Source organism: Anopheles cruzii, chromosome 3 (genome assembly GCF_943734635.1).
Source record: "Anopheles cruzii chromosome 3, idAnoCruzAS_RS32_06, whole genome shotgun sequence".
NCBI lineage: Eukaryota > Metazoa > Arthropoda > Insecta > Diptera > Culicidae > Anopheles > Anopheles cruzii.
The window spans coordinates 59,781,225-59,806,183 of NC_069145.1; the positions used below are offsets into that span (position 1 = coordinate 59,781,225).

A 24,959-nucleotide genomic window follows, 5' to 3' on the forward strand; every position below is an offset into this window, starting at 1 on the left:
ACATAACACAGCATAAATCGATTGATTTAAAATCGTGAAATGGAAATATGTTGGAATAAGACGTACAAATTTCACCGGGCTAAACAGGTTCGTGTCCAGGCTTTAGTGCATGGCTGATTGCATACCTTAGGCGCAAGAGGAAAATGTTTAAAATTGCGGACACACCGAAAATTGTGAATTTTGTTGAAATCTGTAACGTCCCTACGCCAGTCTTTTGCTTCACTCCTGCGTGCTGCAAAATAGTTATTCCGATTTCCACTCCGATTGTGCAACTAGGAACTCATTCCATGTTTGTAGGTAAATTTGTTTGCGATTGACTGCTTCAAAATGCTCTAACCAAACACATTTCCTCAACGTATTCCAGTCACACTACGCTAACAAATTATACGATACCAATTCGCACGCTTCAATGCACCATCTTTATTCAATCCACCAATCTTTTCAGTCCTTGTCCAACTTTTTGTAATGTGCTACTTTCACACTGATTGAGTTCAAGATTTCCTTCGCCGACATCTTTTGCTCATCCTGGCACACTTTTAGAATGCGGCCACACTCCTGAATGAAGTATCCCAGTTCCTTCTCGTCGATCGGTGACTGGCCTTCCAGTGCCGGCGAAAGGCACTTGTTCGTCAGCTGCGCGATTTGGACCTTCTCCGAGCTGAAGGCCTCGTCGAGATCGAAAAGCTCCAGCGGTGGGGCCGGAAGGTCGCTGAAAATCGGTTGGAAAACCTGCAGATAAATGAGTACGCGTAAACAGACAGCATTATTTATCGCACTATCTGAACGTGACATCCGGTGGATGGTCGTCGTCACACTAACCGCAAGCTGCAGCGGCGGTAATGGAATCTCGAACTGCGGTTTGATTATCTTCAACGGTTCATATTGCACATCCAGCTTCTCGTACGTGCTGATAACATCGCGCAGCAGATCGTTGCTGATCGAATAAAGCGACGTATCGAATAGCTTCTTAAAGTCCGCCGGGATGTCGTAATCGAGCGAATCCATTAAGCAAATCTTCGGCTGCTCGGCCAGATAGATCGTATCGGGTGTGACGGCGTAATCATTTATCTAGTAGCACCGCGCGGAGTGAAAGAAATAAAGGATGCATCGCTTAGCACCGGTCAATGATCGCGTTGCGATCGCAGGCGACAAATAATTGCTGTTTCCTCGCGCATCCTTCCGAACAGCGCCTTACCTCCAAGTCGTTGAAGTCGGACGCCTTGAAGTTGAACTCATCCTGCAGGATCATGGCGAGCAGAGTGTCCCACAGGCTAGTGTTCACCTCGTTCGATATATACTTATCCTGAAACATGTGTCCGGACCCGATGGCGACTAGCTTTCCGTTGTTTTCGTTCTGAAAGTATCCGGCCAGGGGTCGGTTGAACGGATACACTACCGGCCCAGTGGTGAGCAACACACTCGATGGGCTGATGATGTTCATCGTGGCGCCGAACGGATACACGAACTGAAAGTGGTCAAAGCATACACCAAGATGAGTTGATTAATTACCGTCCATCATACGCCGCACGGCGTACCTCAACTTTGTACTTATCGTCCATGAAATCGAAAGACGACAGGATGCTTTTGCTGGCCTCCAGAAGCAGATTGTTCATCGATGATGTTCCAATCCCGCCACTGATGAGCGCTTCTTTGGGGTGAAAATACTTGTAATACTGTGGACGAACGACGACATCTGGCGGCGGAGGAAGTGGACAATTAAAGTCTCTTTCGAGGCAAGTATCTGCAGGCAACACTACCATTATTTATCGTCATTCCGTAGTCTTCCAGCAAGAAGTTTACATTGGTGTTGAACTGTACCTCGCCGCCTTCGCCGAGAAGTAGCAGCAGCCGGCCCCCATCATTGATGTAGTCCTACTCGGGGGGCGAATAATTAAAATCGGAACTCGGACACTGCCCCCAAACCGACCGACCCTTACCTTCAGATGCTGGAATTCGGATTCGGTGAACTTTTCCTGTGGCCCGGCCAACACGAACACGTTGGCCGTTTTCAGGACCTCCGGCGTGATCTCGGCCTTGTTGCTGTGGAAGCGAAAACAAATGCGCACGGTCAGACCCAGACCCGTCAAAACACACACAGGTCGCCCACTACTATCGGGTTTCACCTTTCGACGCGATGATTCACTTTCAACTTTCGGTGCAGCGTCTTGTAGTTGTCCGTCAGCTTGAAGAGCTCGTTTTTGGAGAGATTAAACAGGATCGAAGCGTTGCTCATCTCGCAGGTCCCTTCGCCTAGTTCTTTCAGAAGTACTTTAATTGGACGGGTCCGGGCCCACCAAGCAAACTCACAACAACTAACGTCACATGTCGTGGCCTGGCAAAAGACTCGGGAACATTGTTTGGTAGGCGCAGTTACCATGGCGATACTGGCGCCGGTTCCTTACGAGGCGTTCCACGTGCTACGCCTGCGAGCGTTTTTCTGGGTTCCACCGAATGTCTGCGTTTTTTTGCGCGACGCTGTTACGAAAAAAAAACAACTCCTCGCCGTTCCCCCTGATCGGCGTCACCACGGTATCCTTTGGGGAGCCATTATCGATTAACGATGAACGGCGCAAACAGCTGGCAGGATGCGCCGCAACGTGCACGTATATCACGGCCTTAGAAGCGTATTTCTGGTTAGTGGCGTTATTTAAAAAACGATCGACGACTCCTAGTTGTGGCGGGGTTGCCATTTTTTATTGTTATTGCTGCTCCGTCACAGCCGTCTGCGACCGTAAAAGGACGAGTCAGTGGGTATTAAATGAAAGTGTTAAGCAATTTACGACTCTGTCAGTTCGGTTACGATTCATTTATCTCCGCCCGGTGGATCGCTTACACATCGCCGGCCGTGGTGTAAGGCCGTTCGCCAAAAGTAAATACAGATGCGCCCGTCCCCATCGGGTCCGAGTGGATCGGATTGAAAAGGGCAGCCGTTTTGGCCACAGGCACAGGCACGGCTCTCGCGCGCTCGCTGACCACTACCGCTGCTGGCGCGAAGGTGGTCCCACGAGGACCGGAGAGACCGTTTGGCAGCTGGGTACGATAAAATCATGTTTACATCTTGTATTACCGACGCGCAACGGACGCACCGAGACGCTCATACTTTTCCATTATGTTTCTGCGCCCTCTCTCCGTCGTCTTCGTGGCCCCGCGTGCTGGTGGTGGCAGGTTTTTTCGCGCATGATACCGACCGATACCGCGCGCCAGAATCGATAACGAATGCTAAACCCTTAATCTTGATTCGCGAAACAATTCAGATAGTACTAATTGGGGTGGGGTTTAAAAATCCGTCAACATTCGGTTCCGCACTTCCCTGCACTCCTCGGCAAAGTGGCGGAGCTTCTCACGGGCCCGGGTGGGTTGGCCCGAAATTCGAAACCGTTAAAGGTGTCGTTAAAAGAGAGCATAACAGCAGCAGCAGCTTCACCCGCGAAAGCAGTTCAGCGCATCGGATGGTGTGAATTTTATTTTATTTTCCGTTCGTTATCGCGCCTGGCTTATCGCCGATTTATGGCACCCGGTATCGACGGCTGACAGAGTGTGTGTGTGTGGACTAAATTCGGCCCGCGAGCCTCACCGTGGTCTGCGATGCGATTACCGGCGGTCCGCAGAGGAATTAAACGCGCCACTTTTCGCGATTTGTTCGAGCGCGTCCATGTACGCGAGTGAACTGTAAATGTCTGCTGTTCCACGCGAAAAACGAGTGAACCCTTCTGGTGCGTCGATCAGATGATGAGTAGGTTTAATAACCTTAAAAACCTACTGGTGGTACTTTTAAGTAACTTAAAAGTGAGAGGATATGTTTTTAATAATCAATATTATTATTTATTTAAAACTTAAATTGGAAGTGAATATATTCCGTTCTGCTTACAGGTGTGCTCAATGGATGACGGACCAACTTTCCAAAAGGACAAATGGCACGATGGTGATGGTCCGACTTCATCGATAGCGATACAAGAGTCTCTGTTGCAGCCCAGGACGACTCGGCGGTTGTAGTTGGCAGGCAAGTCAAGAAATTTAACAAAGAGCTCCAAGAGGTCTGTTGGATAAAAAATCATTAAATGAATAAGGAATAAAAACCTTTACACAAAACAAGACTTGCGAAGACTTTCAACGAGATGGCCAAAAAAATCATTCCAGCACTCTGTAAGAACTTGTTCACATCATATACGAACTTTCCAAATTTTGTGACATTTCACTCAAAAAGAGTAAACATAAATTCAAATAATTTTAAGAAAATGTGCTAAACATAAAGTAATAAGCTCGTTAGTTCTTCGCCGATATTTCCATAAGGGTTACAGTTGAGTTCCAGTGTCTCAGGGCCAAACGGTCTTAACTTATTTATGCCCTCCGTCCACGGTAAGCATCGGCCCCCCTGGCAGATTTGGCCGTTGATAGCTAGCCTTACACACGCGTTAAAGTGCACGCAAAAGTACAAATTACATAGCAGTGCCACGGCGGTGAGAAAGTACATGGAACTAACAGTCGGTCCAGTGCCGTGAAGTGGTGTTGTTCCCGATCGTGCAATTGTTTCTACAGCGAATTTGACAGTTTACAACGGGCGTGTACATGCTTCGATGTGTTTCCGAACGCGCAAAACACTCTCGCAGAGACTGTTTCGGTCGCCAGGGCCAATTGCATCGCCCTGTCGTTTCCCAGCGTCCGTCCGCGAAGAGCCATTTGAAACAAAATGAGGAACGCAACATTACGAGCTTCTTCGCCTGTTGATCTGCGTCGTGCGCGAGACCTACATAAATATTCCGTCGTCGGTGGCACATGCTGAGCGGACGATACCGGAGGAGGAATGCGACACGAGGGGGGATGCCCCGATCGCCGGGTCTGCTCTGGGCGAGTGATCTGGGTCCCTCGACTAAATTCCTCGCTGACCACAGCTATTCGGAATCGATCGGACGCGTCGAAGAAAATTATCCATTTCTCGCGTACGACGAATCTAAAATTCTAGTTCTATTCTAGTGTCTAGTGTTGCGTTTGGGGGTGATTCAGAGGTGCAGCTTCAAAGGGGACACAGTGTGGTGGGAGCGTAAGAACGAGCGTCTCACAAACCCGGGCAGAACAGGAATGGGAGAAGCCGGATAGCGCCGGCCCGGGGCAACCGAGGGAACAACAGCCATTCTCCTTGGGGAGCCGTTTTCGAAGCGCTCGGTTATTTATTCACCACAATTATGCTGCTCATGTTGTGACATAAATTTTCGTTAGAACCTATACTTCCCGGGAACGCGACGATCCGCTGCTGTTCTTCCGCGCAGGAGTCGCCGAGACGGGCCCACCATGTGGGAAAGTGGCGAAGTGAATTATGGCTATATGATCTGATTTGATTTTTATCGTTTGTTTTGTTGGTTTTGGATCTACTCCGGTTGTTCGCGTCCTGGTTCGCGGACCCTGGCATCGTGGTTCGGTGGCTTATCATTTTGAACTGTTAAGTCGTCCAACTGGTACGCAATTGGCAGTACTTCACTTTTTTGGAATAAATGTGATAGGATCCAAATCAAAATTAAACATTTTTAAAATTCAAAAACAGTAACTGTTGCCAGAATCTGCTGGTAAGCGAAAGTATAATGAACGCAGTGCAAGATAATTAAGCGATGCTCGAGACATTCCATCGAAGATGTCGCCATCAAGGAAGAAATGTCCTACTCTGTGAGAAACATCACTGTGTTAATATAATGAAGAGATCAGTAGGGTATAGGTTTCTACAATGTGTTTAAAAGGTTTAATCATAACGATCAGAAGAACACATGCACACTTATAAGTCGCACGTGATGTTATCACTTACCATTATTCATGATGGGAAGGATGCTGAGAAGTGGTCCGCAAAACCGACCTAAAGATTACATTTTTTCAAACACATTAAAACATGGTTCGATCGAAAACTATTGCGCCATCATAACGCAAACCCTTAGAAAATTGAAAGCATATGTACATGATAAGAAAGATTTCTGCAAAATGGGGACTGAAGCTTCAAAAAAATTAAAGTATAACATAACATTGGGTTGTAAAAGGTTTAAATAGAAGTTGATTGATAGGCACCCGATGATAATCAATTGCTTGTGGATTGAAAGTCATTTGAATTGATTTTTTACTGTGAGTTTTTGTGTGGCTATTTTATCGTCATCTATTTTCAATAATACTAATTTGTCCTTCTAATAGCAACAACTGTCTGTATGGAATCCAGGTTATATCAATTAAACTCACATTAGTTTGATCGAAATACTGGTCAGGGAAATTGTGGTTAACTATCAAAGGCTATATCAACCACAATACAGCAAGTGTAATGCATTCTTCTCAGTATATAATATTTTCCAAGAACTGAAAGCAGCCAAACAGCCAAACATACGCCAGTAATCTAATCCTACACACGCAGCAGTCCGCGAGATGCACGCGGTTTCTTAAACATCCCTCCGCAAAGTGTCTATGCAACCGAACGAGCTCTCGCGGAGAGGTGCACCGTATTAAATGTGCATCAGCAAAATAAGGAACGAAGCCGTCAATGGTGCACCAGCATTCCCTGGGTGTCCGCCACCGTCCATTGTCTTCGGCGAGGCATGCAAGTGTTGTTTGACTGTAACCGGATCCAAAACAAACTAATTATACTCAATAGAATTTAAGTTATGCCACGGACGGAGGTCTGTCTCGCTGCTCGATTAAACTTGTCGATTCAGCGGTTCGGGTGGCGAACGCGCGTGGCTTATCGCTCATCGCCGATCTGCGGCCGGCATTTTATGCTCGCGACCCGGTCATCATAAACATATGTTGGCGGCGGGCAACGGGGACCTCCCTCACACCCACCCCGGGTGGAGGATACAGTTCCACACATAACTCTGCTAATGGGAAGATTTACGTAATGTCAGACACGGACCGTGACAGACCAGTGCCGGTGGCTTCGAAAAGTTATTACTTTATGCATGTCAATATTTTTTGATAAAATATCCCAAAAAATATGGTTGCCTTTATTTGCAGCCTTTTATTTTTATTCATTTATTATTAGAACGGACAGATCCGTATCAAAATTTTGCACTCAAGCTGATGCACTGTCACTGGGGTCCAACTGACGGCTTTCGCACGCCACGCCAGAGTTGATACAGATAAATTGCGAATGCTCGACAGTGCTCAGGGACTGTAGCATTGCCAGAGGGTAGCAAGAATGGTGGTCGATTTTTAGCCATCAGTCGTGCCAACTTCCAACAATCCACTTTCGGTGGAGCCACGGCCAGCCGATCAGGTGTCGCCGATGCTCCCAACAAATAGAGGCAGTTCACTATTGACACTGTAACGTCAACATCGATCGATGCGTTCGTCTTTCAATCATTTCCATGCCCGCCCCGGTCCGCTTTCCCGGCTGGGCCTCGGGCGACGACTGGCGTATATTCTCATCATCATCGCAAAACGCGACCGACAACCCCTTCGGTGGCTGATGCGAGAAACATGTTTGATGGCCTCGGTTGGTTGGTCTGGTAGGTTGGTTGTGTCGAGCGTCCGGAAACTTGGAAACCGCTGACGGATGCGGTCGGCTCACTGCGTGGATGCGCCCGGGCGATCGGGCACCCGGGAGCCCGGCGGATCTACGGCGGATGGCCATGAGCTGAGGGAGATCCTAAAGCGGCACAGGTCGGAACATATCTTGTCGCCTGCGGTTGCCGTCGACAGTGCGAGCACTCGTCAGGGCCCTGTTGAAAGGTATGACATTTTCCAAACCTCCAACCAAATGCCCGTTCGCCCGCACTAGACGACGGGGGTCACGAACGAGTGCACGGTGTGAGGTTTCCAAAGGGGAAAACGGTGGCACACCCCCCGGAGCCCTGCGACGAGTGCACAGTTTTCACCTAGCGGCGGCGGAACCTATTCCGTGGAACGTCCTCGTTTGACGCTTCGCATCCCAAAACCTCATTGTGGCTGGTGTTGAAATAGAATGAATGGCTTCTCGTGTTGCCGTCACGTACTGTTCATTTATCTTTCCACGTCGATAGATATTTGCACAGTTTTTTTTTTGCCTTAACATGTAACATGGTTAATTTCCAAACCGTGGTTCCATAGCTTTCAGATCGATTTGGAATCTAATGCGCCAATTGTAAAATAATAACCATCATAACCGTTTTGTTGAAACGTTGAAACGATGATTTATTTATGTTTCTACGACATCTTTCTCTTCATTAAATTAGACATTTTTACCGGTCTCAGTCACCAGTAATACAAATGTGAAATTGTTCAAAACCATAATCCGATTCGTCCTCAATAATCAAGAGAATAATCGAATCAGAATAAACGTACTATATTCGAGTGGTTTGGACTCCTTATGGAGACCAAGATATTTAATGCTTCATATTATGAAAATGAAGAATTTTTAATGATTTTAAAATTATGAATACTTCAGCTCTAACTTTATTACAATAAAAATAAATATAGATCTGTGATAACTTTAGCCTAGCATTATTTGCAAATTAGATTTTTAAATTATTACGAATGTATTAACTTATACGAATAAAATTGTGGAGGATCATTTGTTTGAAAAAAAAACAATAAATGCAAAGACTGTGAGACTTCTTCCACACTTCAAACAATTCCAAATTCCTTTCAAACCTTCAACATTACTATGACCATCAGTGCAACGGTTGCACAAAAAAAAACTAAGACCCACAAATGACATGCTCGGTTGAACCCGTGGCACCTCACAGCCAAGATCAAGTGCTTCTCGTCCATTCATTGCGACTTTGCGTGCACTTTTCCTCCTGTCCACGAACCCTCACAGCCTCACACGGCGTTCGAATGGGCGATTTTGCTGAATGGCCTATTGCTGGGCGGTTGCAACCCCATCGTCTGACGGCCCTTTCTAAGCCTTGCGTTGGGCATTAATCGTCGTTACTTGCGTGCACCGGTCTAAGCAACCTAAGTATGAGGTTAGGAGCACTTCAGTGGCTTCCCTTGCGAAGAGCGACATACCAGAGCGGCGCGTTGCCGGCCACCGTAGATTCTTGCCGCTTCGGTGCACCTCTGCTCAAAGACATCCGTCCCGGACGAAACGAGATACTGGCCTCACTGTGCGCCATTGTTCCGAGTGGTTGATCGGCAGGAATTGTGGCGGACTTTCTCCGTCTATCGTGGCACAGTGAATGGTATGCCGTCGTTTTAGCCATGTTGCTGCTTTCAGCGACCAGGAGATTCTTCTGAGTCCAACTTCATAGACGGTCTTCGGGCGATGTTCTCGCATCTTCGCTGCCGATCGGAATCCCGAAACTTACGCAGCCGCAGCCGAGGGGTCCCTCACCAACACAGCCACACCCGGGCGGATCATCACCGTCCGTAGGAGGAGGAGCTTATACTGCTCTCCCGGACCGGAAAAACCGGAAAGAGCGAAACAGACGCGAAATCCCGAATCGAACGCATCCGAACCAATCGCAGGACTGGTTTCGGCTGCTTCCGCTTCAGCGTTCGTTGGTTAGTGTTGGTGCTCACAGGACGATTTATGAATGTGTGAGGGTTCACTCCGAACGGTACTTCTGGCACACAAGCCGGAACACTCTGCCGATCTGGTGGTGTTTGTTTAAGCGGACCGGCCATGGGGCCAGGATGCGCCAGGAGACACACAAGATAATTAACGGCAGAGCGTCAGGTCAAGAGGAGCGGGATTTAAAGTGTGTCGCTGCTTCCCGCTTCTGTTCTGTCCACCAAGAAGGAAGCTGCGCTCCGGAGCAGGACCAGGACGGATCACCTCTACCGCTTCGCTTTTCACACGTCCACGATGGATTATGGTGTCAAATTGTAAGCTTTACGTTCCACATACGTTGCTCCGTCGCGCTGCTCCCCGATGGGGGAATGTAAGTATGTTTGGGGAATTTTCATTAAATGATGTCATGGTGGCGCTCCCGGTCATACATTTCGTAATTTATTCAAAATTAAACCGCCCCCTCCCCCACACACACACACCGACAGACGGGATGCAATCGGATACCCCCGGTGATGATGGTGATGTGCACATGCAAAACGGATGCTGCTACATGCACTTCGCTAATTTCGGTCGAGCCGAACGGTGTAGTATGGCCTTCCCGAACACCGCGGGCAATTCGTTATTGATAGCACCAACCTTCTTAATTAGACTTTTAATTCGAGCATGTTTTTATTTGGTGGATTTCCCGTTGACTTTCTCGTCGAAAATGGTATTGGACGCGCTAATCATAAAAAGCGCTCTGCTGCCAGCTGTGCGATGGTTCAGAGATGGAGCATCAGTTCTATGCTAAATATTTCCATTAATAATGCATTTCTTCTATCGGACCAATGAACTAGGAGGTACAAATAATACGTTAACATCTTGTTCTCTTCCTTTAAGAATATCCTCTTATCTTCTTCTTCTTATTCTTCTAGTTAGTTTAATTATCTGTTCTAAAATTAAATTAAAGCATTTATCATTATTACATAGAGTTTACTCTATCTAGACCCTTTCTTCGACATAGGCTTATCGGATTGAGGGTGTGTAGACGTGAACTATTTAGTGGGATAGGATTAGTACTTGAGTAACTAGTACAGCATTAGACCATAGAGAATCGATCATTAATAGACCAACGATAGAACACACAAACGCTACAAAACAACACAAAAACAACCGGAAAGGAGGAAACACCTCTGACCCCGGTTTAAATTGTGCTTAGAGTTTGTCATGAAGGTTGAATAAAGAAGCAGGAATCATAAATACGGCACAGCCTGTTCTTCAAGATTAAAAAACAAAAATAGGTACTTGAGCTTTCTACTTGGCCTATTCTCTTCAGAGAAGACAAAAAATAATGGCCCAAAAATTGATTTACAATGAGGCTCCCTACAGCTAATCTTGTCGAATCGCTTAGTCTTGATTTATTAACCTTACCAACTCAGTTCGTCCAATAGATATGCCACTTCTACGCAATTACCATGCGCTGAGGCCCGGATTCTTAATTAGGATCATGAGTTTTCTTTTTCATAGCATTTTCATTACAGTATGTCCTTGAACGTGGGCGACAAAGTACTGCGAACCGTTATCCCGATAATCTGTGTGCTAGGTAGTCCTTCCGGTACACGAATGTATCGTGCCTCACGTAGTGTCTATAGTGTCAACAAAGCATCGTGTCGGGTCATTAAAACCCAAAAGCATAAATTAATTTAATCATGAATACTTGAAAAGCCCCGTTCTACGTGGACTCCACTTCCTAGGAGTCAATTAAACACGGTAAAAGTAATAATAGCCAATTGTACACTACCGACCGCACCGTTTGATCGTGTGTTGCACATTTGAGGCGAAAAACCTGAAACCTCCAATTGTTGGAAAAGCCGTTTTATTAATTCCGGACACTGTTTCACTGCTACCGATTGGTCCGCAGCGCTCCTATTAGCTGGCCGGTCCTCTAGCACTTGAGTCACCAGAAGGGTTTACCGGTTTTTTCATAGCAGTCGGAAGAGGTGCGTTTTAATTACAATTTAAAATGCAATCACCAGCCACACACCAAAGGCAACCGTGTGTGTGTGTGTGAGATAGTGTCCACGCAAAGCCGCAATGGTCGAGAGAACGTATGGATAACCCGCTGCCGCCGCCGCCGCCGCCACCAGGGCTACCCAAACTAATAGGCGCTCGGTGCAGTAATTGTGCGAAGAATTGCTTAAATTAGTGCCATTAATCATCTGCGCTCCGCTTCGTCCTGCCACTTCGCCCCGTCGTGGGGCGTATTTGTTGGCGTGCCTTCGCCATCGCGATTAAAGATGGCCCGAGCGTCCCGGGCCGCATTTCCGTGCCAACCTTCAGAAGCGCCCGCCGCTGTCACTAAATTCGGTTTTCCGCACGCCACGGAAGACCCGCCGCGATTCGGTAAGTCAAGGCGAAAGAAGGATAGTGAGAGCGGATAAAAAAACGACAGTTCAAATAGAAAAATGCCGCCCGCCACGAGGAGGAGTGCATCGTGGAAAACCTGGACACCGTAACTCGACACCGGCCGGACGCGCGCTTTGCCGGAGCGCCGGTGGTTAAGCTCGGAACTGACTCTGGCGTTCCAGGATCCGTGGGGTGGGGCGCATATCTCAGGGAGGAAAAGTCTCTGCCAGGCTTTGGTGGCTTTCTGCGGTTCCTTATCGCCCGGTGACCATCGGCTGGAGACCATCTCTGCCTCAACCCGTCCGAGACGAAAACGTGAGATCATGCAACGAGCGACGCGGGCCGAGTTGATGATGCGAAAAGCCCGGCCCGGCCGATGCGGAGCATTTATGCAAACCCGTCGCCGCCGCCGCTGCCGGTGGGTGACTGTAATTAATTATCACATTTATCGGATTTGTTTATCTTGCGTACTGTAAACACTTCTTGAGTCCTGGACTCCGAGGCGAGGCGCGATGCAAGAAGCGCTTGGCCCTTCGACGACGACCGGCTCGTTTGTAGAGTGCGGATGACGAGGGTACATCATAAGTCTAGCTGGTGGAGATCTCGGCGTCGCCGCGACGTCCGCCGTTGTAATTGCTGTAATCATTCTCACGTAATTATTTTCCTCAATTACATTTTTACTTCTTAAGCGAAGGACTGATGTAGGGGTTCGAAATAGGCCGCGTAGACGCTCTTGCGTAACTCTGCATGTTAGCGACGAGGGCATTACTTTGAAAGCAAGCAAAGAAAATTAGAGAGCCGTTGGTGGAGTATTACATTGTAACAAACATATTCCAGAGTTATCATACGGATTTTTACGGAAATTTGAATGAAAAAGACCCATCATTGAATCAAAAAGAGCGACCCTTTATGTTGAACACATTTGGATGATTCATTGTCCAGACTATTGCGACAAGCGTTTGAAATTGTTTGTTGTGGCTTGAAATAGGAACAAATCCAAATAAAGCTAGCAGAATAAGACTTTTATATTATTATTATCTAGAACCTTGGAATTTTGTTAAATTTTTGCCAGTAAATGAACCATTTTATATACGTAAATGTTTAAAGCACTAGGGTGTTCATTAAGTTTTGCGGGTCGATACCAAAGGGCGCTGTTACGGGCCTAATTTTTTTTTACATTTGTACATTCTTCATATGTGTGAAGTTTTATTTCGATCTGTTAATTCATTCTTTGTTTACAAGCCATTTAGTATCGACCTGTCACAGTATTTTTTTTAAATGGAAAAAATCAAGTATCGTGCAGTGATTAAATTTTTATTTTTGAAAGGTTTAAAAGCAAAGGAAAATTATGAACGAATGTTCAAAATGCATAAGGACTCTTCGCCTTAAATGAGGGAGTTCGAATTGTTGGATTATCCACCGTATTCAAAAGATTTGGCCCCTAGCAACTTCCATATGTTTTTAGACCTGAAAAAATCATGCGAGGAAAGCGTTTTTCATCAAACGATCATCTGCGGAAGCGTATTTTGAAGGCGTTCCAGTTTTTCACTTCAGGGATGGAATTTATAAATTGGAGTCTCGTTGGAACAAGTGTCACAGGGAGACAATACTGAATAAAAAAGTGTGTTTAATCCGTAAAAATGTATTTTTCTTATCGGGGCTACGAACTTATTGAACACTCTAGTAATGTTATAAAGTAGATTCAATAACAACGATTTAATCTATTAAATACGTTTCATGAATTCTTAACATTTTATTTGTTACGAACACAGACTTAAAGTTATTCAAGTTAAGCAGCCTTACTCGGTCTCGCCCTGTCAACTTTCGCCATCGTTTGACCTTTCTAATCACATGCAAACCACAGGTCGGGAGTGCTACAAACCTTTAGGCTCCCAAATAATACGCATTACACCCTGCACCGATCGATCGAATTCGTGGAATTCCATTAAATATGTCCACCCGGCATACCCGAGGAAAGCTTTTTCTTCAGAAATGTACTCCCATCAACCGCGGACACCATGTGCGTCGGACAATTGTAGCGATCAAGCGAAACACTCGCCTAACAAACGGGGCCAACAATGATTGCTGGCGACAACGTGTGCGGTAACAGCCCGGCCGGCCCGGTGGAGGCGGCGTGCGAAGTGAAAGCTGATCCTGGTTTCGGTTTCGATTTCTTCGGATTTGGCCACGAAACCGCGGCCGCCGGCGTGCCGCGGTCGTGACAGAGACATGAGCGCGCACGTCGCCGGTCGCCGTCGGCCGGTGTGCCGTGGTGTCGATCTTGATCTGGAAAGGGTTCACCCGTGGCCCGTGGCCCCACACCAAGCACCAACACCGGCCCCGAAACCGAACCGAAACGGAACGGAATCTCGGAAAGATCATCTCCTTATCGTGTTACTAATTAAACTATTAAATTTAAATCAGTTTACACTCGGTCCGGTTCTCGGTCGGGGCGAGGGGGGCTATTCGTGTGCTCGCGCCGCGCCGGTGGAATTGGGTGACCCTCGCGGTGTGACCATAACATAAAGCATAACGCATGTTGCCGGTGCGGGGGGGCATTGCGGGAGGAACGTGACAAAATTTAAAACACCTTTTCCTTCCATTACACAACCGATAAATTCCCCGAAACTCGTGCCCGAACACACTTGTGACAAGTGATTTGGTCTCGTTTTGTAGTCGCCTCGTGTTTTGGCGCTTTTTTGTCTCACTTTGGGCCTTGTTTTTATGGTGCTCCATTTTATTCGAGGCTCGAGATCTGCGTGTTGCTTCTACCGCAGATGGACACAATAAATTAGCTGTTGTTTTCGGTGCTACAGGAGTGGTATCAGCGTTTGGTGCTGTCGTTGATCATTCCTCGGCATAAGTCCAAATTTCGCAACAAACTAGTTTATTTTTTCTGTTGGTGGACTTGGAGTTCCACAATGGTTACGCACCTAGTACGGCCGGGTGTCTGGTGCGGCGCTCGCGACCTCGCCCGATTTGATGATTTGATATGATCCTGGCGATCATATTTTCGTCAATCGAAATTTATACTGTAACGCGATATGAGCACCGATCGCCTGCCAACGTTTTGTTGATCATTTAAGGTTGCCTCCTTCGTCCGAGTGTATCGAACGTCCGAACAATAAATGAAGCTTGTGGTCACATCTTATTATTTTTCATCCAATAACACTGGTACTTGATTGTTGCCCATCATAATTAGCGGCAATTACGAGCGATCGAAAGGTTCAACACCTAAGAAACTTCTACAGAAACCTTTTAAAGTCCACAATCAATTCAACAAACAGAAAAAAAAATTAAAATAAATAAACCATTTTCTAACGCCACTTCATGACTAATTTTCATAACCGACAAACGTTTCAATGAAATATAGAAGCACAGGGATGTCCACATCGACCACAACCGCATCGCCGAAGAAGAAAACGCCGGGCGCAGGAAATTTCATTGAGAAGTCGTAGAAATTAAAATTTCTCATAGATCGGGGCGTGTGTAGGGACCATGTGGCCCCGATAGGTCCCGTGTCGGAGATGCATTTTGATGCAGTCCGTCGCTGCCGTAGTGCGTGAATGAATGAATGAAGCCTCCCTAGCGCAGGCCCCGTGGTCGGCGTGCCTTCCAGCGTTTCAAAGACGGCCAAGGCTCCCGGTTGATCCTGGTGAAGAAACCCCTTGCAACTTGGCGTGGCGTTATTTTTTATGCTTCGATTCGTGTAGCCCCATTCCGTCCCTTAACGGGCCGGCCGTCGGTAGTTGAATATCGGCCCCTGAAGCCACACCGATCACCGCCTGAGACCTGAACCCGGGATTCGTGATGTGTGCCATGTCACACATATTGAACCACTCGACTCTGTCCGGGAAGACAGGGACATGTTTCGGCCACGGGCAGTGGATTTCCTGTCCCGCAGTTTTATGCTATTTGGGCTTTTTTATTTTGCTTTCTTATGTTCGGCCATTGTTAACATAGAACCGATGCTCATGTTGTGCCGGCCGGCCGGCGCATACGCACCGCAAACAAACGAATCCGTACAACGTCGATGCTACGGTTGAGTGAAGTTTTTTCATTTCCCCTCCCGAGGTCCCTCTGCCCTACCCTGCTCCTCCCGAGAGAACCATGCGTTCGATCGATGTTATTGTTTCACCAACAACCGGACCCAATCTCTGTATTGCTCTGTCCCACTCATTGGGTTGCTCTCGACTGTAGCCATTTCCAAGCGGTGTGTGGTCGAGCTTTCCGGGTCCTCCGGTTTAGGGCGCCAACAGGATGTACCGTGGCCCCCACACCGCGTGCAACGTGATGCAGTTTGGGGACGCCGGTGAAGCAGCATAAAAGCTAAACGTCAAGACGAGACAGGCCGTCACCGCTGAACTGAAGCATGGAGACTCCGTTTATGGTGGGAATTTTTCCCGCTTTCACCTTATGTGGAAACTGTGTCCGTGAAATGGTGCCCACGGCCGGACGCTCGCTAATCTACTCCATTCGAAATTTTTTACAAAAAATGTCTCTCTACTCGCTTCTCATACTATTTTTTTCAATTTTGCAGATTGTTATATTTTGATAAAATGTTTCAACAAAATTAATTCTTTCGTTTTGCATTTGTTGACTGCACTTTAGCATTAAAATATCCGAATAAACAGTCTAATGTAGTATAATAAATATAATGTTGTGAATGTATAATGTTTCCACGGTGATATTTTCGATAAATCGAATTGAATATGCTGCCTTAAAAAACGATGGCTTCCCTAATAACATAATTAAAAGATTGCAAAGAACGCACGAAACGAGCAGCCACTCCAAAACGGGTCTCATCTCGTTTGAAGCTTGATGGGTACTTACTGTGGTGATAAGGATTTTGACACCCTCAGTAAGTGTATAACTTTTATGCGCCTCACAAGCACGAGCTAATATCTTGTTAGGGCACACTCAATTCTAATTGATTCTTTCAGCCTGTGGAGTGCTCGACGCTGAAGTGGCTCTTTACTACACTCGGGGCCACCTTCCTGACTTTGGTCGCCCTAAACAAATATTGGACTTGAAAAGTGGCGGCCGGTTTTCGCTCTTGTTGGCTTGGCTTCTCGCCATTTTAAAACACGTCAAGCGCCCCACACGTTCGTGTTCGGAGTTTAAGGTATAGCCGCAGGCAGATGTCCGTTTCCTGTTGTGTGTGTGTCTGTGTTTGTAGGAAGGACTTGAACAAGCTTTGTTCCGGCAGCCGATGCAGCCGATTTTGCTCCCTTTCTTTCCCTCGGGCGCTCCGAGATTCTAGGAAAAGATCTGCTTCGCTGAAGATTGTTCCGATCGATAGTTGATGGGACGATCCTTTGGACGATCTTGCGCGTTCCCTTCGCATCGCTAGCTTTTGAACGGTGGGAAAATGGACAAAAAGTGCACAACACAACGGACACGGCATGTCCTTGCTCCAGTTTGCTAATCCGCACCTAATCTGTCCCGAAGAATCGCTGCCAAATGGGCTGTCCTCGGGTATCTCCGAAGCCGCCAGGCACCGGGGAAAAATGCATAATGGTACGTTGCACCGAAATTCCAGGTGACAACCGTTTCCGGCAACAAAACGGCACGAACAGGTAGCGAAACAGGGACATCTTTGGCTTTGGCATCCCAAAAGGTTGACGATTCCAAAAACTCGCTACCGACGATCCTCGCCTACAAAATGGAGAGAGCACAATTTTTGTGGGAACTCTCGAAGCTTAGCAATGGAATTCGTCATAAGCGAGAAAGCTGAGCAAGTATGAGGTGTTTAATGTTCTGATAAAATAAAGCAATGTTTTGAAAGATATGTTCGTTCAATTTCTATCATCGAAGTCCTAAAATAATTTTGTTTATCTTATCATTTCACAAATAAATAACAATCGCATGATTAGTCGGAATTTCAAATAGACCGAACGTTAATATTCTGCAAGGCACCATTAAATAGGTGCCACAGCCTATAACATCAATTTAAAAGCATAAACAAAAATATTCTTACTTGTTTCGCAGTAGGTCAAAAATTAATTTCAAAACTGATCACTGAATTAATGAACAGGAGTTGATAGGAAATTATGTAGTGTAAGAATATACTTTACACAAGCCTCCTGTGGAAGGCTTCTTAGGTTCAATCTAAGCCAAACCATCCCAGAGCCAACCCTTTGCGAGATTTGAAATGCGTGAATCCCCCGCAGATAGCAGCACGGAGCAGTCCTGACACTGCTTATTACTGACGAGTTTCGAGTTCGTTCGGGGGATGCAGAACACACACAGGACATGTGAGCAAACAAAAGCCACAATAATGGGCCACATCGATTTGCGGCTTGAGTGGTGCATCATCCCCTTCGGGAAAAGGGCTTCTCCAGCACCCGGTTCCATCGGACCGGGTCGCTCCGGGAGACGAACGATCGATAGGACTGCTGTATGTATGGTATCCATCTGTTTATCGGACCGCATGTGATTCCTGCCAATCGGGTGGCCCAGCCCAGCCTCCCGCTTCGTTCTGTGAAAGCAAATGCGGACCGTGTGTCTGGTGAACTAAATGATAAAACAACAAACAGCATTGTTGCGCCGTGAAACTGTCATCTCGAGCAGTGAGCAGCGATACGCATTGTGACTAGGTGTTGGTTTGGCGCTTCGAAGCGCTCGTCCCTGCGTCAGGACGACGGCAAACAAAGATGGCCGCCGGGATGGCATTGATTTTTGCTACCCATCAACGGTGCAAGGGTATCAGTGGGGCGACGCCATGGTAACGACCTCATCCGTTTTATCCTCTGGCAGCAGGAGACGCGTGCACAGCAGAGCAGCATACTTTAATTGAACTTCTCTCTGGCGCTCTACATTGTTTTGCTTCAAAGGTATCAAATTTACCGTTTAGCAGGAATAACACGGACGCAGAATGTAGCCCCTGTTGATGATGAGTTCGGCAGACACGGGGCAGACCCTCGGACAAGGTGTTGAACATTACTTTGAATGAGTACACTTGAGCTTTCTATAACAATGCTGCATACACACGGCGTCAGCGTCCTTTTCTAGCCAGGAAATGCAATGATTGCGCATTTTATATCAAAGTGAAAACGATCATCTATGGCGTTAATGCTGGTTGTTGAACTTATTGCTTACAGTTTTCAACATTTCAAAATTAATTTTGCGGAATCCCTACACTAGCAGAACCCTACGAAGTTTTGTAGATTTCTTTATTTCTCTTTTATAACTCCTGCACATTACACTTATAATTTATTGTTGCTTTATGTTCCTTTGAACTGAAGAAGGATTGTAAAATTCATGTTAAGAATAACAGTTTACAATTATATGGTTTGTAAATGTGCATTCTGCAACTATCGCCTTTGAAGTTTAACGTTATGTCAATGCTTTATTTATGACACAGGCATTTTATGTGATTTTAATTAGCTCTGCTCTTCAGTATCAGTTTTTATTAAAGGTCACTCTTCATATTCACTGTCTATGTGGCTTTGTTTTGGAATGCTGGAAACGTGAAGTCGACCCGCACAAATGGGCAGAACCCATTTTGTGTAAAGTGCTGCTAAGTTGCTCACAAAACTTCGCCTACAGCTAATTCGATCTGATCGTTCTATTATTTGTAAAACGGACCGGAGAACTTCTGTTTTAAATCACGACACGGCACACAGCACAATAAAACACGGAATATCATCGTCAAGATCTGCCCGAACGGGCGGCCCCCATTCGCCTCGTAAGGGAGGGCCCACCGTTAATAGTTATAAAATAAAACACAGCACATTTCTGGTCCTCTTGTTTTCTTGAGCTTTTCCCCTCGACGACCGAGAAACGAAACATACGAACGCAGTCCGCGGCCGCGCGCCACACGGTGCCCTCGCCGATGATGGCCTTGCTCTTCTGGTGGTCCGGTGGACTTGGGGTATAAAATCATCACTTTTTTCTCCACCCATTTTATGCTGCCATTTCCATGCCCGCGTCCGGGGGCTGTCTCTGGGGTCCCGGATGATACGGATCGAGAAATTAACCATCGACACCTTTCCACTTCCATCGATCGATCCGGCCTCCGGCCCGCCGGTGACGGGCGCTGGAGTTTATTAGACTTCGGGAAGGGGGATTTTCTGTATTTTGGACACTCATTCCGTTGATTTTGATTAGCCCTCGATCGTATAAAACAACCATGTTTAGAACCGGTGCTACGGAATTCTGTGGAAGAACCGGTCAACCCCGATGTATCAACGAGGTGACGATCAACGATCACGGGTGTGAACCGCGAACGCCCCACACGGAATCCGGTTGCCCCCCCCCCCCCCTCAGCCGGTCCACGGAGACCCGGCGGGAGCAGCACGGCCGGGACGAAACATAAACAAAACGAAATGAAATTGGTAAAATATTTAAATTTATTATTAAATTTATTTTATGGGATGTCTCATTATTGAATTAGATTGATGACTCATGAAGGTAAAGGCGAAGGCGTGTCGGAGTAGTAGCGTGTCTGTAAGCAGCACCAGCAGCGATCTCCGTGGCCTTAGATCGCGTTTCGGTCGTTTTCGATCGCGTGAAAATGTCACCGTGACGGTGAGAAAGTTTCTCACCCTTTGGATTCGCGCCACCTTCGAATCGAGATCATTTTTGGGGCTTGCCAAAAACCGCCTATGATTTGTTTTACGACCCAAAATGCCGGTAGGTGGACGTGCCATCGCCTTCGAAATTATGGCCCCGTTTGGAGCGTAAAATAAAACATTGCCTTCAAGATGCCCAAGAGATTCGACATGAGTGGAAACGCGGATGGTTCTAGGAATCGTTACGAATCGGGTAGTTTTTTGTGGGCCTCATTGCTTAGTGCTGGATCAGTTTTGGGCGGCATTAAAAAAAACCCGCGCCAGCGAACTATCAACTGGATCGTCAACTGTTAGCCAAATAAGTATGGTCAGTCAGTGCACGGGCCGTTTGAAGTGTTCTGAGAAGCGCTCGCGGGCCATCAGAAGACGGTTCAGGACAGGGTTGACATATTGCGGACCGTACCGTTGGCGCTCGTCGGCGCTGTCGGCTATCACAAAGATGTGTGCCAACGTCTGCCCACGGCCGATGCTGGGTTCCGATGAATTTGTGAACCCTTGCGAACTCAATTGACAGGGCTTCGTCCTGGCCGCGCAGACAACTAGAGCAGGGACCGAACGGCCCGCAAAAGTCAGAACGTCGTGTTTTGTGGACCCAAACCAAACCAACATCAAAAACCGAAAGAAAAAAAAATCGCTCCAATCAGATATGCGCCAAGCCAATTAATTTACACATGATTGGGCTGCTGTCAGTTCCAATTAGCGTTGGCTAAACATTTTCACCTTCCATAAAGTGCACACACGGCGCAACTCATCCTGCCGGCGGGCATCCTGGGGCCAGCGAGCCCAAGGAGCACTTTCGGATGGGACAATAGGCTCGAATCGTTGAACCGGACAAATGACATATTTTAAAAACAAAATCATCTCAAACTAAAACTCAAAAATGTTCGGTTCTGACATCTAACTGGTCCTACTAGTTGTTCAGAAACAATGGGAGAAAGCGGACCTTCAGCAAGTTATAACTTTTGTTACCGTCCACCAAACTACATCGTCCCACTGTTCAATCGCCCTTTCTTATTTGCTTGGCGTCAAGTGAAACACACGGTTACAACTCTGCCGTCCACCGTTCGGAACCTGTTTTCCGAAATTCACATTCGCCCAACTGGTCGCCCGGGCGGCCGAGGTCCAACCCATAAGAAGCTGGCTGGCAACCTGTTGTGCGTAGTACGTTGCTGCGTGGCTTTATCTTAGTCCCCCGAAAGTAAGGTACAAACTTCTGCGAACTTCTTGGACCACCGAAGAGGGTTCTGCCGAGGCGCTGCAGTCACGTCGTACAAAGTGGGTCCCGTTCTTGCTTTTTTCGGGTTGTTTCCTCACCCGAAAGGCCTCATCTCTGGCAGCCAGCCAGGGCCGTTCGAAGCCGTACGAATTTCGATTTCCTTATCTCGCTCGACGCATCAACAGAATCGTCCTGCACGGCGGAGTCACGGGGCCCGCGACATGAGCGATCGATGTGAAGGCGAATGGTGAACCGAAACGGTTGACCAGAACCCACCGGGAAGATGTTTAATTTATAGATCAGATGAATGCACACAGATAGTGGCGCGAGGAACTGATAATTTACATAGTTACTAGCCACAGATAGCTTCCCACCGGGGGCACCAGGGGGAACGTTCGGTTTCTCTCTCCAACACCCCAAAAAGGCTCTGGGGCTGGGACCAGAACGCAGAACGCCCCGGGAACGGGGACAAAACGGCCCCCGAAAGACAAAGCAGCTGGCGAGCGCGATTAAGGCTTTCGTGACAAATTTTTATGGTACACACTCCGACCCGACCCGGCCCGGAGCGCCTTTTTTCTTCGCCGGAATTCGTGGCGCGCATTAGAAAATAACTTAACGCAAATTTTCAACCAACAACGTTTATTTAGCCGGTGGCCCAAGGCACCTCCCGTGGCGTGTTTTTATGGGATCCACCGGAGGGGCGTCTCTGGGCCCGTGCAAAGGGGCGATCAAATTGTTTATGAGATATTCGATCGAATCACACCGATAATGAAGCCCTCTCTCGGTCACATCGGCGAAGGAATGCCGGAGACGGCGGAGATTTGAGACGAGAGCAGTTTGTGGAAGTGAATTATGACGTAACGAAGTCAGTACGTTTCCGTACTGGTTCATCCGTCCGTTGGATCGATAATTAATTAGTAAAAACATATTTGCATCAAAAGGGCACGACAAAACGCACGATAATATTGATTTTCTTTTTTGTTAGTCAACGTACTTAGCAACAATTCTAAATATTTATATACGTTGAAATTTACCTAACCGTTGCTCACAGAGTTCTCACAGACATTCGGCCAGGACAACCAGGACGGCCAGGGTCTTCGGCCATTTTGAACTGTATTGAAAATTTTGTCTAACTTCCTAATTGATCCGAAACTGGAAACCATGCTGTTAAACTTTTAGCACAGCGTTTAAAAAGTTTTTGGCTTTGTTAAAGTTTTTTAATTGGATCTCCTGAGCTGTTGTGGTAAAACTGCGCCAAGAAACAGTCAATCGGTACTTCGTAATGCCAGCTTACTTTCTGTCTTTAAATCTTTAAATTCCAATAATTCCTCTAGAAAACGCCTCAGGGTTTGTAACAGCGATGGCTTCATCCTGGCCATGTTCTGTTGCTACTTTAAATTTTTCCAAACCGAATCGGGCATACTTTGGGGGTGAATCGGGGGTTGGGTTGGCTGAGCTTCTGATGGCGTTGGGTCTGGCTGTTCTCAGCCATGCTCAGCCCTGGCTTTGCCCTGGCCCGGTCAATGCAAATGTGCCCAGAGCCCGGGCCACCAGCTACGGGCGCGTACCATGTGGCGTTGAAATTTAAGAAGCAACACAACGGTGCACCCATTATAAGCAATAGAACAACTTTTCATAAGTACCAACTTACCAGGGATCTGGCAGGCACCCAGCCAAACGGCGCAGCATATGCGAGCGATAGAACACTTTCAAGGTTGCACCGAAAACCGAAACAGTCTGGCCCGTCTGAGAGGGGCGCGCGATCGACAATGAAACCTTTCAAATGCCCGCAAATGAAGATACTTAGAGAGCGTAGGCCGATTCTGTGGCAGGAGTGCTGCGGCCGGACACGGAAGGATCGCGCCCAGTCGGGGCGCATTAGGGGGCAGCAGCAGCAGCAGTTTGATAATGGTGTCTCGCAATGTTTACGTACCATTACCATTGACGAGGGACTTTAAAAGCCAAAACACAGCAGCAGAAGCCGAGGTCTTAACCGAAGCGTGGAGCCCGGAGCCCGGACGGAGGGCTTTGATTTTTGTTTTCGTTTTTGTGGCTTTCCAATTATTCGCCTGCCGGCTTATGCTGGTCCCTACGTCCCCGGGCCACATGTACCGCTCCGTCCGAGGCGAGCGAGCCGTCCCCGGTAAGGTGCTCCTCGGCACCCGAAATACCGAAATGATGCGAAATGTACGGCATCCAAATATGTTTCGGATTATGCCGGCTGGCCGAGCGCTGGCCAAAGCTGTGGCCGCCCGTTCATGGTGGAAAAGTATTAAAAAACAATGCGCTTATTGTTTATTATGCTTGTGCTGAGTCCTTCCACGGCGTGCGACATCCTTCGCTTAATGTCTGTGGTTTGCGGTGATTGTTTGCTCTACCGAGGGCTTCTTACACGTAGGTGGACAAGCATAGCGGTGCATTTTGTTGGGCAAAAAGAAAATATTAGCCTTCAAATAAGACTTATGCTGTGAGCTCTAGAATTTATGCTCATTAATATCATGCCCACTAACGCCACAACATATGTTGGTTTGTAACTAAGAACATTCGCTTCGTGTTTGTTTTGCTGAAACAGAAATGAAATCAGAAAATAATACAGAATAATTCAAACTTTCCACTCATTCAAACTTATTCAAAAGTATTTTAACTACGTTTTCATCTTGTGAAAAGATAGCCCGAGATTTGACTATGCAGAAGCGTCAAGTACCTCTAGAAAATTTCGAGGCTGCCGCCGGAGCTGAAGATGTAGCATCAAAACCCGAACCAAGGCTCGTCACAATGTTCACGTCAATCAAGCTAAAGAAGAAAAAGGCCCTCGCCACCATGCGTCTATGGCCATTGACGCATTGCCGCATATCCTTGCGCTCGACGCAGCCGTCGGCTTTCGGTTAGACCACATCGTCACGATCTAGGGCCACCCGACGAGGCCCAGGCCCGTGGCCCGAGGCCCGACAGCTTGACCGCAAAACAGAGCCTACCAAAAATGGGCTTCACCACCACCGGATGGGAGCCACCCGTCAGCGTTGATTCCTTTCGACGGTTTCCTTTCAGTTTGGCTTCCCGTTCCCGGGTCCCTTTCAACCGTTTGATGCAACCGAGCTCTGTGGAGGCGAGCTGGCCACCACGCTGGCCCGCCGGTGGCTGATCTCGGTTTTCTTTAAGATCACCTTACTTGGGCCGACCGTCCGGCCGAATTCGGAAGCCAGATTCTGTCATGCATCGTTGAAATCGATTATTTTTTCGGTCCAATTTCTAGGAAATTTCATTAACATCCGTTAGCCGGGGGCTGGAGAAGCGACCCTCCGCTGCAACTCCGGTTCTGGTTTGT

At 47.3% G+C, this 24,959-nt stretch overlaps 1 protein-coding gene across 1 annotated transcript; it reads right to left on the reverse strand.

The window, feature by feature from the left end:
- Positions 1 to 441: 441 nt before the first annotated feature.
- On the reverse strand, positions 442 to 2,233 carry LOC128274684 (intraflagellar transport protein 52 homolog). The gene is made up of 7 exons (XM_053012954.1): positions 2,124 to 2,233; positions 1,938 to 2,040; positions 1,758 to 1,872; positions 1,536 to 1,693; positions 1,196 to 1,465; positions 820 to 1,068; positions 442 to 729 (listed from the first exon to the last, which is right to left on the reverse strand). The coding sequence occupies exons 1-7, from the start codon at positions 2,231 to 2,233 to the stop codon at positions 442 to 444; spliced, it is 1,293 nt and encodes a 430-aa protein (XP_052868914.1).
- Between the last annotated feature and the right edge of the window lie 22,726 nt (positions 2,234 to 24,959).